Source organism: Rhinoderma darwinii, chromosome 4, assembly GCF_050947455.1.
Source record: "Rhinoderma darwinii isolate aRhiDar2 chromosome 4, aRhiDar2.hap1, whole genome shotgun sequence".
Taxonomy (NCBI): domain Eukaryota; kingdom Metazoa; phylum Chordata; class Amphibia; order Anura; family Rhinodermatidae; genus Rhinoderma; species Rhinoderma darwinii.
In genome coordinates, this window is record NC_134690.1 from 111,945,265 (window position 1) to 111,963,217 (window position 17,953).

Below are 17,953 nucleotides of genomic sequence, written 5' to 3' on the forward strand. Positions count from 1 at the left end.
GAACCAATGAAAATAGCAACAAAGTGCTAAAATAGAATTAGAGAGACACAATGGGGACATTTCTTAATTAAAGTGACGTTGATTTTAGTGAAATGCACCACATTTTTAAGAGACGAATGCTTCTTAATAAATTTGGTGGATCTCGGGCAGTCCTAAAGACGGAAAATGAAATCTACGCTTGCTATTGCACAAATATGACATGCGCCATAATTTGCAAAGTTTTTACGACACCAAACTGGCACAAATAATTTTCCAAATATTGTCTAATGATAAGCAGCTGAAACATGCACAGGCTTATTTGAAACAGGAAGGTGACAATCATGACAAAATGAATTATTTTGTCTTGACAACAAACTTTAATGCACGGGTACAAAGGGAGTGACTGCAAGTTGGGCTGAGCAGATGTATGCATGAAGTTAAGAAGACAAATTGCATCGACCACATGACATGTACATCATCCAAAATATGGAGCAAAATACACAATTAGACTCCATCTACCTGACAGCCGTGGTCCAGAAGGACTTGTAGAATGTCCAAGTTCTCATTTTCAATGGCTATTGTAATAGCATTTCTTCCTAAGACATCTACTGAATTAATATTTAATTGATCTGAACTGTTCTCCTCCAAGAGCTTTTTAACCATATAATAGTCTCCTATAAGAGAAGAAATGAAGAATGATAAATAACATGAGTTGATTATTAGCACTTAGAGAAGTACTCAAGTGAAATCTACTATTACTGGATAAAGAGATGGAAGTACTGGGCAATCTAGTCAGACGTAAGCACTTCTACTAGCACTCAGTGAAATCGCTATACCTAATAGATAATACAGAACCTTTATTGAATGGATAATAATCAGCAGTCCAAGAAAGAACAAGCAAAATACCTACTGTGTATCAATCACCATACTGGTGGGCGATGGCATGAATATATTAACTATCATTGTACCCAATAGTGAGGGCGAGTGGTACAGATCACAAACCAGATCTCCCACCCATCCATCCCATCCTCTGTACATTCGTTCATGCAATATCACAGGTCACTGCCTTGAAAAATGTCCTGGCAGGACCGAAACGTTAGCACACCCTACGCACTGTGGTATATGGCAAATGAGTACAAATTATTGTTGTAACACATATACGTGGAAAAAACGAATCCAATTACGTTTTATTTTTTTTACATTCAACAGTCTGTGTCTAAGTGCTGTGGTCTTCTACGTTAGTACTATCCTGTGGATAGGTGATCATTTATGGTTTGGAAAAACCCATTCAAAACCTGTGGATTGTAACAGTGACTATTTCCATGAATTTAATTAGGAAAAATATTACACATCCTGCAAAAAGCAGAATCGCCAATCAAAATGTACAGGAAAAAAAGCAGACAGACAACTACTGTAGGTGACACGAGACTTTTAACCCCTCAACATTATTTCAGACACAACTCCAGTGCATTCTGAATACAGCACGGGAAAAGGGGATGATTACAAAGGAAATGCTACAGTCGGTGAGTGCCTTGATTTTTTTTCTACCTCTTTGAAAGAAAGCTAATTTATGATGACCTGCTACAATCGAACCCCAGAGTCGCAACTTTTTATATGCTGCCAAAAGTGCACAAAAATGTGAAAATGCCACCTGGACGACCGATAGTATTGGGAATTGGAAACATCTGGGAACTGGTATATCAACTTCTAGACCAATATTTAAAACCAATTGTAGAGTCCTTATCATCGTATTTAAAGGACAGTTTACATCCTTAGTAAATTGGATAGTATGCACTTGGAAGAGGACATGTGGCTTGTCACATGTGATGTGGAGGTCCTATACACTTGCATTAAACATGTGGATTGCCTACAAGCTGTGTAGTATTTCTTGAACATGAAGATCTTAGAGAGTAATTTGAGTACACTCCTACTAACATTGTTGGACTTTGTCTTAACACACAACTTATTTTTTTTAAGGAGTCCCTGTAGCTACAGCTTCAGAGGACGATTTATTGATGGGAGAACTTAACAAGAACTAGATAAATGTTAAACTGACCATAAAATGTAGTCAGAGATGTATTGAGTTATTACATGCTCTGATTCACAAGGGACAGAATGGCGTAATTGAGACCAATGTCTATAGGAAGGAAGCGTTGGTCGACTCCCTCTTGCATAGATCCTCATCACATTACCCTGCAAGAATAAGGGTATGTTCAAACGGCCTATTTTTGGCCGTTTTTCGGGCCGTAAACGCCCGAAAAACGGCTGAAAAATCGGAAGCAGAACGCCTCCAAACATCTGCCCATTGATTTCAATGAGAAAACGGCGTTCTGTTCCGACATAGCGTTTTTCGCAGCGTTTTTTTACACGTAAAAAAATGGACGCAAAAAAGAAGTGCGGGACACGTCTTGGGACGTTTTTGGAGCCGTTTTCCATACTCTAGTGAAAAAAGCTCCAAAAACGGGCGTAAAAAACGCCATGAAAAACGCGCGTAAATCGCGAGTGGCACAAAAAAACATCTGCAAAATCAGGAGCCGTTTTCTCTTGAAAACAGCTCCGTATTTTGAGACGTTTTTGACTCTGCGTGTGAACATACCCTAAAGGGTATACCAACTGGCCAAATTATGAGGATCAAAAAAATCTTCTCTAGTAAAAATGTATTTCACCAACAGGCTAAAGAAGTGGAAACAAGGTTCCTACAAAAAGGTTACAGCAGAAGGTACATCAAATAAGGACTGACGAAGGCAACATCAATGAAAAGACATGACTTATTACAGAAAAGACCCAAAGAGGAGCAGAATGTTCAAAAGTGAGATTTATGTCCACATTTTACTCTGGATGGGAAGAAATGAAAGGGTCTTTGGAAAAATACAGGCCATTATTACTGATGGTTCCAATGCTGAAAAAATATTTAAGTTAACACCCATCCTTTGTGTACCGCAGATCTAAAAACTATAAAGAACGCCTTTGGCTCATAAGGACCCAAATGGGATTTTTCCCACATGAACAATGCATAGCCTTCCCCAACAGAGAGAGAGCAACTACATTTATATCTGCTGACGTGAAAACGTCATTTAAAAGGACACATCACGTGTAGAACAAAAATATAGAACAAGAGAACGTGTGAGGGACATAATGAACGAGAGATTGAGGATTGGTCTGGAGTGAATCCCATCCCTAAGAGTGAAAATGGTACATGACAGTGATGCAAGAAGACTGAAAGTTAAAGGGATTGATAGAGTTGCATTAGTATTCGAGGAGGGGATTTGAAAAGACCCTTGCCCAATTAAAAAAACAGATGGATAATGAAGATTGCTTCTTTTGCCCCAAAAGGCCTAAATGAGGTGCGGACGTTTGCTCCATTCACTTTATGTTTTATTTAAATTTTGTATTTTTTATCTTTTAGTGAATTTTTGTATTTACACAGGTTTATTATTTATTTATTTTGCATGCACTTATTTTTTAATATATATAATTCAAAATGTAATATTATTTGAATATAGTAATTCTTCATTTTTTTCTTTGGCCTAATCGTATTATATTGATATGTCACTATATGAATTAAAGGACTTTTCCCATCTTGGACATTTATGGCATATCCACAGGATATGGCATAAATATACGATAGATGCAGGTCCCATCCTGGGACCCTGCACCAATGTCTAGAACGGAACCCTCTGAACCCCGTTCCTACCTTGAACTTTGAGGTATTTAAAGCACGGTCGCACCTCTGTACATGGCGACCGTGAAAAAGCTACATACGAAGCATGCGATGGGGTGTTCTGTGGTTAGTCCAGTCCCAGGTAACTTGGCTGAATTGACTTGATTTCTTTGCACTAGCACTTTTTATTTATTATTGGAAATTGAATGGTTTACAGAATTGGTGGTATCTTGGTTTCATTTGCACCTTAATGCCATTTGTTTGTGTCCAATATAGGACGTGACGTACTCCATGGTTATAACTTTTTGCATTCATACAATACCTTAGTATGTATTATTGCCATTGTTTTGTTACCTGGTGATGGTTGACAGACTTTTTCTTTAATATTTGTGTCATTGACTGGCTTCCCTTTTAATGTGTTTCACATTTGTGTTTTTTTTAAATGATACCTATTAAAATAAATACATATTCTTTGAACTTGAATGGTTTGCTCCACCATATTGTAGGATGTCTCGTTTTAGACAGTAGAGCACTTATCTTTGTATTAGAATATCTGCATTGGTTTGCGTTTGCAAAGATATTAGTTTTTTGGCTTTCATATTCCTCTTTTCTGCTTTTTAACCGGCTAGGCAGTCTACCAAGTCCATTGGTAGTCTACAGCGCCAGTCTCTTCCCTGGTGCAGCGTGGGATAATTTTATACGAATTTGTAACCCCGGCCACTTTTTACAACACATTCATTCGTGTTGAAAAAAGTGGGACAACGTCTTTATAAATATGCTGTTCAGCCCGAAAACCATATACATTGCATTAGTGCCACAATACTATTATATATAGGGTATACTGTGGCTATAACTCATTGTCATTAAAATAAATTATTACGGTTAGAAGGGACATTTATCATTGGTGTTGCCCTGCTTAGTTTAATACAACTTTCATCAAATAAAGTATGACAGCTGAAACCCAATGCTACTTAAAATTGTTCATCTGGATTGATATTGCTTGAGCATGAGTCATCTTTTAGAGAGAAGTAAAAAAAAGTCTACCATTTACTTATAGGCTGCTTTCCCAGAAGTGTCCACTGTAGATAGTGCCACATGGCCCCCTGCAGTTAATGCCACAGTGCCTTCTGTAGATTGTGCCGCACCCCCCCCCCCTGTAGATAATACCACACAGCCCTCCTGTAGATAGAGCCACACAGCCCCCCTATAGATGGTGCCACACAGCCCCTTTTTAGACAGTGCCACAGTGCCCTGTGTAGATAATGCCACAGTGTCCTTGGTAGATAATGCAACACCCCCAGTATATAATGCCACAGTGCCCTCTGTAGATAAGGTCACAGTGCCCTCTGTAGATAATGCCACAGTGCCCTTTGTAGATAATGCCATAGTGCCTTCTGTGGATAGTACCACACACACACACCGTGTAGATAGTGCTACACACACCCCCTGTAGATAGTGCCACACACACCCCCTTGTAGATTGTGCCACACACACCCCTGTAGATGGTGCCACACACCCCCCTGAAGATAGTACCACACCCCCCTGTAGATAGTGTCACACACAACCATATATGGACAGTGACATTAGATGCCACCTCTAGGATCGGAATCCCAAGCCAGAGCGTTGCCGATGCTCTGGCCGGGGGATTCCAGTCCAGTAGGAGCTCCTGATGTCACTGTCCATATATGTCACAGTGACATCAGGGGCTCTTCCAGGGGAGCATTCCCAGGCCAGAACGTTGGCACCGCTCTGGCTGAGGATTCCGGTCCTAGAGGAGCCCCTGACGTCACTGTACATATATGCATAGTGACGTCAGGGGCTACCTCTAGGAGTGGAATTCCCAGCCAGAGCATATGCAACGCTCTGGTCATAGATTCCGGTCCAGGAGGAACCCCTGACGTCACTGTTCATATATGGACATTGACGTCAAGGGCTCCTCCAGGAAGGAATCCTCTGCCAGTGTGTCAACAATGCTCTGGCTGGGGATTCCACTACTAGTAGGAGCCCCAAAGGAGCTATCTACAGGGAGGGGGTGTAGCGCTGTCGACAGGGTGGGGTGTGTGAGCCGCAATCTGCAGGGGGGTGGCACTATCTATAGGGGTGTGTGCAGCCCTTTCTACAAAGGTGTGTGTGGCACTATCTACAGGGGGTGTGTGTGTGGCACTATCTACAAGGGACTTCGGTCAATGAGGAGCCCCTGACCTCACGGTCCATATATGGAGAGTGATGTCAGGGACTCCTCCAATAGAGGAATCCCCGGCCAGTGCATCTGCAATGCTCTGACCAGGGATTTTGCTCCTAGACAGGGGTTCTCAAGGAGTGGAATCCCCAGCCAGAGCATTGCCGATGCTCTGGCCAGGGTTCCTCTTCTGGAGTAGCCCCTGATGTCACTGTCAATATAAGGACAGTGATATCAGGGGCTACCTCTAGGAGTGGAATCCCCAGCCAGAGCGTCGGCAACTCTCTGGTCTGCAGTTCCGCTCCAGGAGGAGTGAATGGCAGGGCAGGGAGCGGATAGTTTTAGACTCTGACATAATATTCAATTGTATCTGTGTGCTCATGCAGATACAATTCAATAAGACAGTTGCTGGGACACATCTGGGACAGTAATTTGCCGGGACTGTCTATATAAATTCGGAAAAGTCCCGGAAAACTCAGGACTGTTGGCAACTATGGTGTTTAAGTGTGCCGGTCATTAGCCTTTTCTAGTGAAATACTAATTGTTTAATCACATAAGGACTTATTAGTCTCAACTACTGCTGCATGGGCCTTACATACACCCTAGGGGCTAATATACACTGTAGCACACTGGAGGCCAAAGGAGAGGAGGCAGCAAGGCTGTGGAGCAAATGCAGATGCCTCAGTGATATCAATGGGGGCAAGGAGGCATCTGAAAATGGGACATGTCTGTACCCTGGAAGACCTAATCCAGGTTTCACAAAAATAGATCCCATATAAGAAAGCATAAGCATTTCAGTTTGAGAAGAACACCAGAAAAACTGCAGAATTCTCTTGCCTCATCTAAGGTCAATGCTAGCACACAATAAGAAAGAGACCAAATATTGAGAGTAAGGCTGGAGCCGGGCTCCTAGCATCATAGTTATGTACGATGTTAGGAGTCCCTGCCTCTCCGTGGAACTACTGTCCAGTACTGAAAACATGATTACAGTACGGGACAGTTGTCCCGCAGCCCGGCTCCCTGCAGTGTGTTCGGTCCGGGACTTGCGGCCGAAACACGTTCTGTCCTTTACGGCCCGAACATGCTCGTGTGAATCCAGCCTAATGGTAACACCCAGTTGTCAATTTATTCATACATTGAAATCGCACAATGCAAAGTTCTAAGAAAAGATGCTTGAGAATTGTCATTTTATGGGGAATATAGTTATTAAAATAAACTTTTTTGCATGTTGGTGAAGTAGATTCATGAGAATTGAAGTTCCAGTCACCCATACGCTACTGCCGGCTGATAACTTGTTACACCAATGTCTTTAACTGTTTTTTTTCATCACTATTATCTTGATTAATGCTAAATATGAGACTGACACATGTAGCAACATCATGAAAGAAGACACACAACGTATTTCATCTGTACGGAAGTTTGAAATTAAAGAATGACTTGTAGAGTAATCGACTGGAGAAAAGTAATTAAGTATAATGTGTAATGATATGTAATTCCCAGTATAAAAAAGACGACTGACTTACAAATTAATTAATGTTCTATCACAAATCAGTTAAGATTTGTATTGATTCTGTTTGTAACAGTAAAAGATAGATAGTAATAAAAACTGAAAACATTGTCATTGTAGCCTAAATTTATTATCCCTTTTGCTTTGTAGAAACTTATGGATCCTCAGACTGACCTACAGTACATACAACATCAGCCTTTCCAGATATGTGTATGACAATGGTGAGCTATTAATATACAATGCTACAGAACCAGAGGTGTAACCTGAAGTTCCTCGGGCCCAATGCAAAATCTGTATTCAAAGACATCATTGTGATGATAATATTAAGAACTAGACTTTGCCCTTGAAGTCAGTTCTGTATAACCTACAAATCACACAATCTTTGCCTTTATGTCATTGGCCCAGTATAACCTGTGAAGTACATTCTGCTTCTCCTTTGATGCACTGTATTAAATCTTTGCCACTTGTCTTGCTGAGTATTGTTGTTCTCTGCATAGCAGTTTTCTATATGTGTAATAGCTATGTGACTACTTATGTCCGGGGGTTTGTCAAACACCAGTAAACATGTCAAGCTCTATAGGAATATAGGCTATATGTAAACCACGCAATATGCTATGCCTTGATATTTGGACTCACGTAGAGAGACATTATCGTTTTCCCTGAGCTCCTCTGGCTTACCTCTAAACACTCTGGTTTCATTTCATGGACTCAAAACCTACAAGGCTTATTGACCTCCAATAAAAATGGCCCAAGGGTATATATACACTACCGTTCAAAAGTTTAGGGTCACTTAGTAATTTCCTTATTTTTGCAAGAAAAGCACAGTTTTTTTCAATGAAGATAACATTAAATTAATCAGAAATACACTATACATTGTTAATGTGGTAAATGACTATTCTAGCTGCAAACGTCTGGTTTTTAATGCAATATCTACATAGGTTTATAGAGGCACATTTCCAGCAACCATCACTCCAGTGTTCTAATGGTACATTGTGTTTGCTAACTGTGTTAGAAGGCTAATGGATGATTAGAAAACACTTGAAAACCCTTGTGCAATTATGTTAGCACCGCTGTAAACAGTTTTGCTGTTTAGAGGAGCTATAAAACTGACCTTCCTTTGAGCTAGTTGAGAATCTGGAGCATTACATTTGTGGGTTCGATTAAACTCTCAAAATGGCTAGAAAAAGAGAGCTTTCATGTGAAACTCGACAGTCTATTCTTGTTCTTGGAAATGAAGGCTATTCCATGCGAGAAATTGCCAAGAAACTGAAGATTTCCTACAACGGTGTGTACTACTCCCTTCAGAGGACAGCACAAACAGGCTCTAACCACAGTAGAAAGAAAAGTGGGAGGCCCCGCTGCACAACTGAGCAACAAGACAAGTACATTAGAGTCTATAGTTTGAGAAATAGACGCCTCACAGGTCCTCAACTGGCAGCTTCATTAAATAGTACCCGCAAAACGCCAGTGTCAATGTCTACAGTGAAGAGGCGACTCCGGGATGCTGGCCTTCAGGGCAGAGAGGCAAAGAAAAAGCCATATCTGAGACTGGCTAATAAAAGGAAAAGATTAATATGGGCAAAAGCACACAGACATTGGACAGAGGAAGATTGGAAAAAAGTGTTATGGACAGACGAATCGACGTTTTTGGTGTTTGGATCACACAGAAGAACATTTGTGAGACGCAGAACAACTGAAAAGATGCTGGAAGAGTGCCTGACACCATCTGTCAAGCATGGTGGAGGTAATGTGATGGTCTGGGGTTACTTTGGTGCTGGTAAATTGGGAGATTTGTACAAGGTAAAAGGGATTTTGAATAAGGAAGGCTATCACTCCATTTTGCAACGCCATGCCATACCCTGTGGGCAGCGCTTGATTGGAGCCAATTTCATCCTACAACAGGACAATGACCCAAAGCACACCTCCAAATTATGCAAGAACTATTTAGGGAAGAAGCAGGCAGCTGGTATTCTATCTGTAATGGAGTGGCCAGCGCAGTCACCAGATCTCAACCCCATAGAGCTGTTGTGGGAGCAGCTTGACCGTATGGTACGCAAGAAGTGCCCATCAAGCCAATCCAACTTGTGGGAGAGGCTTCTGGAAGCATGGGGTGAAATTTCTCCCGATTACCTCAGCAAATTAACAGCTAGAATGCCAAAGGTCTGCAATGCTGTAATTGCTGCAAATGGAGCATTCTTTGACAAAAGCAAAGTTTGAAGGAGAAAATTATTATTTCAAATGAAAATCATTATTTCTAACCTTGTCAATGTCTTGACTATATTTTCTAGTCATTTTGCAACTCATTTGATAAATATAAGTGTGAGTTTTCATGGAAAACACAAAATTGTCTGGGTGACCCCAAACTTTTGATCGGTAGTGTAGATGTACATGTGTAATAAGAAAATCAGATTGTAAGCAACGCGAATACTGCGAACACAGAAATAAAAGCATTCACTTTGCAATAGTTTCAGATATGTTGGTGCTATGTAAATGGAGATAGATAGATAGATAGATAGATAGATAGATAGATAGATAGATAGATAGATAGATAGATAGATAGATAGATAGATAGATAGATAGATAGATAGATAGATAGATAGATAGATAGATAGATAGAGAGAGATAGATGATAGATAGATAGATAGATAGATAGATAGATAGATAGATAGATAGATAGATAGATAGATAGATAGATAGATAGATAGATAGATAGATAGATAGATAGATAGATAGATAGATAGATAGATAGATAGATATGAGATGGATAGATAGAAAGAGAGATAGATAGATAGATAGATAGATAGATAGATAGATAGATAGATAGATAGATAGATAGATAGATAGATAGATAGATAGATAGATAGATAGATAGATAGATAGATAGATAGATAGATAGATAGATAGACTAGTTCCTTGAACACTATGACACGGTAACGTACCTTTTTCGCAGGCCAGCAAGAAGAGCTTTTCATCTAAAGTGGTCTCTTCCTTCACTTCTCTGACATCTTTAAGAGCCAAAAATTTATTTGGGGAGGAAGAGTCAGTGCTCTGATATAGAGCAGCCATTGTGACTGAACTCCCATCGGATACCTTTTCCCTCTGTACTTCTCTTTAGCTTCGAACAATGTGGATATATCCCTTGTTGTTATAGTGTTGTTCTGATTTGTGATCCTATGACTGTCTCCAGCTGTACAGGGTTCTGTGATGCTCAGATGTAATGTGGGGCCTCATTGGTTGCTCTCTATCTCTATCAGCCAGTGCACAGTGTTTTATCATTGGCTCCTGTATGGCTTTTACTTATACGCTCATTGGTCTCTCCTGCAGAATGGTCGCTGATGTGACTGCTTTCCCTCAGGGACTTGCTTTACATCATCTGACAAAGGACAATGCTCACTGCTGCCGGATATTATTAATGGGGCATCTGCTCATACAGTCGTGAATTAACCACTTCAGCTCCACTCACGCATGCTGCAGGGACACTTAGTAACTGAAGGCTGTGATGCTTCTTTTACTGTATAATGTGTAACCTGACAAATAATAGCAAGAATCCCCTGATCAGTCTACTGGGCTCATCTGGGAATTGTGCCTATTGATAAGGGCCAATACCCGCATACACATCCACTATTGATTAACTGTAGGACAATCATTTAAAAATCTATCCAAAACCCATGGCAGAATAATATGGATACTATTGACCGGTGGATGGGATAACTTGCTCCTTTATTAATAAACCTTAAAGAAACACTCCGAGACATATGTTGGGTAAACTTTGGTCAAGGCAATTTATTAAATACAACCTTTCTCTGTACATCCGTACAGATACCCTCAAAAACGTTAGCCAGCCATATCACATAACTGTTATCCAAATCAATCAAAATTTAACATAAATTAACATAAAATTAAAATTTCACTAGAAAGGGGATGGTCTTTATGCCCCACCCAGTTTACAACTGAGTGAGCATGCACTCAGACTCCCCCTTTTTTCAGCCTACCACACCCCCCATGCTGACTAACCCCCTGCCAAGAACCAGCCGAATGACACCTCATGCCGGCTGCGCTCCCCTAACCAACGCCAAGGCCTTTTCCAAGCCGTCCTGCAGCCCGACGTTGAATATGTCCAGGACAACGTCCATCACATGCACCCCATCCGGAGGGAACTGTAAAGGGAAGTGTCCATATATCTGTATATATGTGTATATATATATATATATATATATATATATATATATATATATATATATATATATGTATATATAGTATGTATGTATACAGTGTGTGTGTGTATATATATATATACACATATATATAATATATATGTGTATGTATAGTACATATACTGTATCATGAGCCAGGGCTGTAACTACAACAGCCCTAGTCATGAATACGGTTGGAAGCAAAGCAGGACAATTAGCATGTCCCTGCTTTGTTAGGAAACCATGGAGACAAGGGATAGTTATCCCCTGTCTCCATTTCAAGTCCCCCGCGCGCACGGACTGTCTCGTGCGGGCTCTCATGAGTCGGCTGGTGATACATTATTACCATGCCGACCCATGCTAGCCTGGGACAAGCGCCACACTCCCCGCTGCGAGCGTACCGACAGGGTTAAATAGCCCTGCTTCGGTACGCTCAGGAGCCGAGCTCAGGAGCCGAAGCTGAAGAAGATCAGCTGTGAGCTTCCTTCACAAACCACCGACGGCTCACCTCTCTCTCTCCTCCAAAGACCTGGGTTCCTGCTGCTGCCTCTGCTGCTCCACAAAGTCACGCTAAGTATCAAGTGTAGCAGCAGCTACACTTAACCCTGTCTCTCCCTGTCTCCTCCTGCTGTAACCCTTGCTTCCCTGAGTTAACCCCTTGATCTCCCTGAGTACTGTCCCTGAGTTAACCCTTGCTTCCCTGAGTTAACCCCTTGCTCTTCCTGAGTCTCTACTGTCCCAGAGTTAACCCCTTGCGCTCCCTGAGTCCCTACTGTCCCAGAGTTAACCCTTGCTTCCCTGAGTTAACCCTTGATCTCCCTGATTACTTCCCTGAGTTAACCCCTTGCTCTTCCTGAGTCACTACTGTCCCAGAGTTAACCCCTTGCTGTCCCAGAGTCCCAGAGTTAACCCTTGCTGTCCCAGAGTCCCTGAGTTAACCCTTGCTGTCCCAGAGTCCCTGAGTTAACCCTTGCTGTCTGTTTAACCCATTCCCCTTGTTCCTCCTTATCCCGTATTAACCCTTAGTGTATAGGGAAAGTTATATTAGGAGGGAGTGGGATAGAGATAGAGAGCGTGTGAGAATCACAAGTAACTTATGTGTATTGTGTTGTAACGTAACTGTATTCTGTGTATGTTTATGTAAGTGGGTGGCGGTATAATATCTTGATACCGTGTTTATACTGTACGGTGATTAGTTACTGTATTATACATATGAGAGTGATTACTGTATGTTAATAAATATTACCTTTATTCACTATACGGTCTTATTCCCTTGAGTAGCCGCTAAAGCAATTAGATCGACGTTAGTATAAGGAAAAGGTAGGGGAACTAGGCATAACCCTAGTGACCCTAATTATAAAGGCGGTAGTAATAGTGGGTGCCACTAACCAGTGAATCCCGCTATTACCCCTCCCCCTTTAACATTGGCGAGCCAGCCCATACTGCTTTCAATTTATTTCTGTCTTTTGTACAATAAAATTGTGTTAAAACGTAAACTGTAGATAGGCGGCGAGGCGTGGACAGGTAACGTACGTACACGGTGTAGTGTTGGGTTATACTGTGCGCCTAGACCTTTTTGAAGTTCAGACGAGTAACACAATTTTATTTAAGGCTTGATACAGGATATAATTGATCAGCGAACCTATTGTTTTTTTTGTTTATTTTCTGAGGTATTAACGTCTTTTATTTTGCTTTGCGGCGTGCTGCTCTACGGTGACGAATCGTCGGGCGAGCGAGCAACTTATACAAAGGTGTTTGCAGAAGTTTTAACGTCGGTGTTCTTCCGGTGAAGTCCAGCTGATCGGGAAAAGGCGTTCCGGAAGAAAAGGACCTTTTTCAAAACAGCGGGTGACAAGGAGGACAACGCAGACGGAGATGACTTCTGGAACAGTGAGTATGGACTTCTCCACACTTAAACACCTCGCCAAAAACAGTAAATTTAATCCAGTAACACCCACGACATACAAGTCAGCAGGAATGCTGTGGTCCACTCTGCTGGACGAGGCTTATACACATGATAAGTTGTGTATTAGCAAGAGGAGTGTTCTTAACAAAACCTCCAAACGTCTCCACATGCTCGCTAAATTAATCTGTGTGTATGAGGAGACGTGGAAGCCTGATCACTCAGAAATGAAGAGTGATTCCCCAAATCTTCACTGCCAGTGTTGTGCCAACAATGTGAAGCAGGTTTGTGATTTGCAGACACAACTGGCAGAGAATGTCCAATGTAGAGATCAGCAAATTTGCATGCTGGAATCGCAGGTGATAGATTTGAGAAATCATGGTGATGATATTGATGCACAGCTGACTGGGTTTTATGCTGTGATCAATGCGTTTAAGGATAAGGCGGCCTCTACGGATGCCATCATTGCCAAGTTGAATGATGAGCTTGCTGCTAGGTCACAATTGGTTGCCAGTATGCAAAACATCATAAAAGATTTCTCAAAAATGTTACCGGCCTTGTCTTTTTCAAGGCCTGATTCCGCTGTAAGTTTGCCCTCTACAGGGCAAAAAGGGGGGAGTAGTAAGAGTGATGGATCAGATGTCACAAATCATGATCCCATCCAGAAACCTGAAGGTAACATTGTTACGAAAGTGTTACGCAGATGTAAGCGTACAATAATCAGAAGTGCGTCCCTAGCCATGCAGAACTTTAAGAGATCATGCACTGCTGACTGCCCTAAGTCCAGCAGAGCATGTACTGTTAAATGTTTTGCATGTGCCAGATCAGGCCACATTGCGAAGTACTGCGAGTCTTTGAGTACTAAGAAATGTGGTCCTGTTAAATGCTTTAAATGTGGTCAGATGGGACATATTGCGAGGAACTGCCACGGCATAAGCAACCATGGAAAGCCCAGTGAAATGGCAATAGAAAATGGCCACGTCAGAACAAAACGTGGGTTTCGACAAAATGACTGCACAAGAGTCTCCTTACAGCCTTATGTGCTCCGCCACGTACTTAAGGGTCTAAATGACCAACCACAACTAGGGAGGAGTTTAGGAAGTTGGCCATAAATTGCATGTTCAGTCTGGTGTTACGTCTGTAATGGTTGTTTATGGTCTGTTGTGTTTGTCCCCAGTTGTCCGTTTGTTTTCATTTGTGTTTTTATTTTGTGGTTCTTTCACATATTCTTTTGTGGTATATCCCTGGTTATCAGTAATATGTATTTATACTATATGGGTGTTGCCTGTATTTATAATGCATAATTAGAAAACCACTCCAGGAAAACAACTGGAGAATCAACCATTGGATAGTGGTGTATTTGCGCCCAATGTTTTAATTGCTCTCTATTAGGATAACGTTGAAGTTGTTATTATACTGTGAACTCAGGTTGGGCGGTGCGAACAGGTAACATAAGTTCACGGTGTAGTGTTTTATGTTATTCTGTGCACCTAGACCTAGGGGGGTTTCAGACAGGTAACACAACTTCATCTGAGGCCTAATGCGAGTGCAATTAAATACAGTGAATAACAGTATGGCTGATTCTTTTGTGTTTAACTGGAGTTAGGAAACTTTGGACAGGGGGAGGTAACCCTGGCATTACACCCATATCTTGATTTTAAGATAATGGGTTTGGTAAGACAGGGATATAGTTCCACAAACCTGAGAATTGTGAGGAACCACAAAAACAGTGCTTCATCCACAGCTCCCCTCGGATATCCTGACCGACACCAGTGTTGGGATACCGAGGGGTCCTGTGATATGAAGACTAATCCAATGCCCTCCTCAAGACATGGGTCAAGGATATTGGTGCTGGTATCTAATGCAGAATGCCACGCGACTAACTGCTCTGAAAGAGGCATACTCCTCCCAGAAGCATACTGTACCCTTAATCCCGTATTAGGCGTTGATGTGTCAGATCAGAAGGGAAGAACTCCGGTGACACCTGAAAAAAGGCTCAACATCCGTCCAGACACCCCTGTGAGACTCCAGACGATTCCTCTTGGGTTTGGCATCGAACTAAGAAATCTCCTGCTAGACTTCAATGAGGAAGAGGATGTCGTGGAGAAACTGAAAGATTCCCAACACCGAGCCACTATTCAGTTGGAACATGACACTAAAAAGATCACAGGAATTGTGAACAACCTTGACGCGGACGCGGAAGTGTCTTGGTGGGAGAGCTTGTTCGGATATAGTCCCAAGGCCACTTCCTTTTTCAAACTTGCTGATCCACCCAGTGATAATCCTTCTCACTCTTGTGGCGATTATGTACGTTGGACTGTTCTGCGTGTACCGACGAATGAAAGGACTGGTTGAGCAAATACAACGAGGTCAAGCAGAAAGCCACGAATACATTCGTAGACAGGGTCTAAGGACATAGTGATACAGTCCTGCGACCCAGAATTGTTTATTATTGTATGTGTATATATATATATTTGTAAAGTGTAAATCTTAATCAATGGGTCGTACAAAATTTTCAAGGTGTACATATAGACATTCTAGGTGTTGATATGTGTCCGCAACATAGGCATACTCAGTGAGGACGTGCCCGTCCCACAGCGAGTGAGTATGTACATGGAGGCGGGCATATATTTACAGCCTGTAGTCACCTCATTTACATGTGTACCTTGCACGTGTTTATGGAGGAGTAGTGTGAGATGCTGTTTGAGCATGAATCTCTATATGTACATATACCTATGGTTGGTGGGGGAATATTTTTGTATGTTTGGTTATTTTTCACTTTGTTTGTATGATTGGGTAGTGTGTAGGTACCCTTAGGGACAGGTAAGGTATTCACACACCCTTGTAGGTATTTGCCACCTCAACCTGAGAACTGGTATGGTCAATATGATGATGGATTGAATGTCAGAGGGGAAATGGAAGGCGATGCTCCACCCCACAGTAGATTCCTGGGTACCAAGACCTCACTTCCTCCTCGGTGATGATAACCTGCCATGATGAAGACCTGGATATCGGCCCACAAAGATTGTTTCGTCTTCAATCAAGATGCTGGGAAAAGTTGGAAAAGTAATGGATCACGTACAAAAGGTTGTTGAAAGGCGGACTAAGCCATTCCAAGGCTGACCATATGAGGGCACAAGTAGCCTTACACGGGTCGGCATGCTAAAATTGGATCAGCCACTGGAAAGACCTGCTGACGCCACTTAAGAGGAAGAAACTCCAAGCAAGAAAGAACAAGAAATCTGCGGTTCATGGACTTTGAGATTTTCAAATGAGCTTTGTTCGTTTGATGAGCTTTGAGGCTTCGTTCTATGGACTGTGAGTTTATTTCAACCCCGTTCTATGGACTATGAAGGTTTCTTTGTTCTATGGACTATGAAGGTTTCTTCGTTCTATGGACTATGAAGGTTTCATTTCAACTTCATCTGATGAGCTTCGAGGCTTCGTTCTATGGACTATGAAGGTTTCATTTCAACTTCGTCTGATGAGCTTCGAGGCTTCGTTCTATGGACTGTGAGTTTTATCTCAACTTTGTTCTATGGACTAGGAGATTTAATTTCATCTTCATTCTGTGAACTTTGAGGTTTCGTTTCTTTGGACACTAGACTCCAGAGTCAGAGGACTGGCGGGAAGGTGTCCTTGAGGAGATAGCTGATGTCGAATATCTAGGTCTAATAGTATACTTCCTTCCATCTCAGACCACTACCAGTAACCGGGGAGGTTGAGGGGGTAAATAGAACCCCACAAACACTTCCCCAAATTGCATTGTCGAGTCCCCGACAACAGGGGGATTGTAAAGGGAAGTGTCCATATATCTGTATATATGTGTATGTATATATATATATATATATATATATATATATATGTATATATAGTATGTATGTATACAGTGTGTGTGTGTGTATATATATATATACACATATATATAATATATATGTGTATGTATAGTACATATACTGTATCATGAGCCAGGGCTGTAACTACAACAGCCCTAGTCATGAATACGGTTGGAAGCAAAGCAGGACAATTAGCATGTCCCTGCTTTGTTAGGAAACCATGGAGACAAGGGATAGTTATCCCCTGTCTCCATTTCAAGTCTCCCGCGCGCACGGACTGTCTCGTGCGGGCTCTCATGAGTCGGCTGGTGATACATTATTACCATGCCGACCCATGCTAGCCTGGGGCAAGCGCCACACTCCCCGCTGCGAGCGTACCGACAGGGTTAAATAGCCCTGCTTCGGTACGCTCAGGAGCCGAGCTCAGGAGCCGAAGCTGAAGAAGATCAGCTGTGAGCTTCCTTCACAAACCACCGACGGCTCACCTCTCTCTCTCCTCCAAAGACCTGGGTTCCTGCTGCTGCCTCTGCTGCTCCACAAAGTCACGCTAAGTATCAAGTGTAGCAGCAGCTACACTTAACCCTGTCTCTCCCTGTCTCCTCCTGCTGTAACCCTTGCTTCCCTGAGTTAACCCCTTGATCTCCCTGAGTACTGTCCCTGAGTTAACCCTTGCTTCCCTGAGTTAACCCCTTGCT

The 17,953-nt window shown here is 42.0% G+C and overlaps 1 protein-coding gene across 2 annotated transcripts in view; it reads right to left on the reverse strand.

The window, feature by feature from the left end:
- Positions 1–10,594, reverse strand: part of TRPC1 (transient receptor potential cation channel subfamily C member 1) — a 94,632-nt gene extending 84,038 nt beyond the window's left edge. The window contains exons 1-2 of one of the 2 annotated variants that reach the window (XM_075861470.1): positions 10,266–10,594; positions 499–653 (exon numbers count right to left, since the gene is read on the reverse strand). In XM_075861470.1, coding sequence (XP_075717585.1) covers positions 499–653; positions 10,266–10,392 — 282 coding nt within the window. In that variant the 5' untranslated portion in view covers positions 10,393–10,594. The remainder of the gene's footprint in view (positions 1–498; positions 654–10,265) is intronic. The other variant, XM_075861471.1, reaches the window with a different exon arrangement.
- Positions 10,595–17,953: the final 7,359 nt, after the last annotated feature.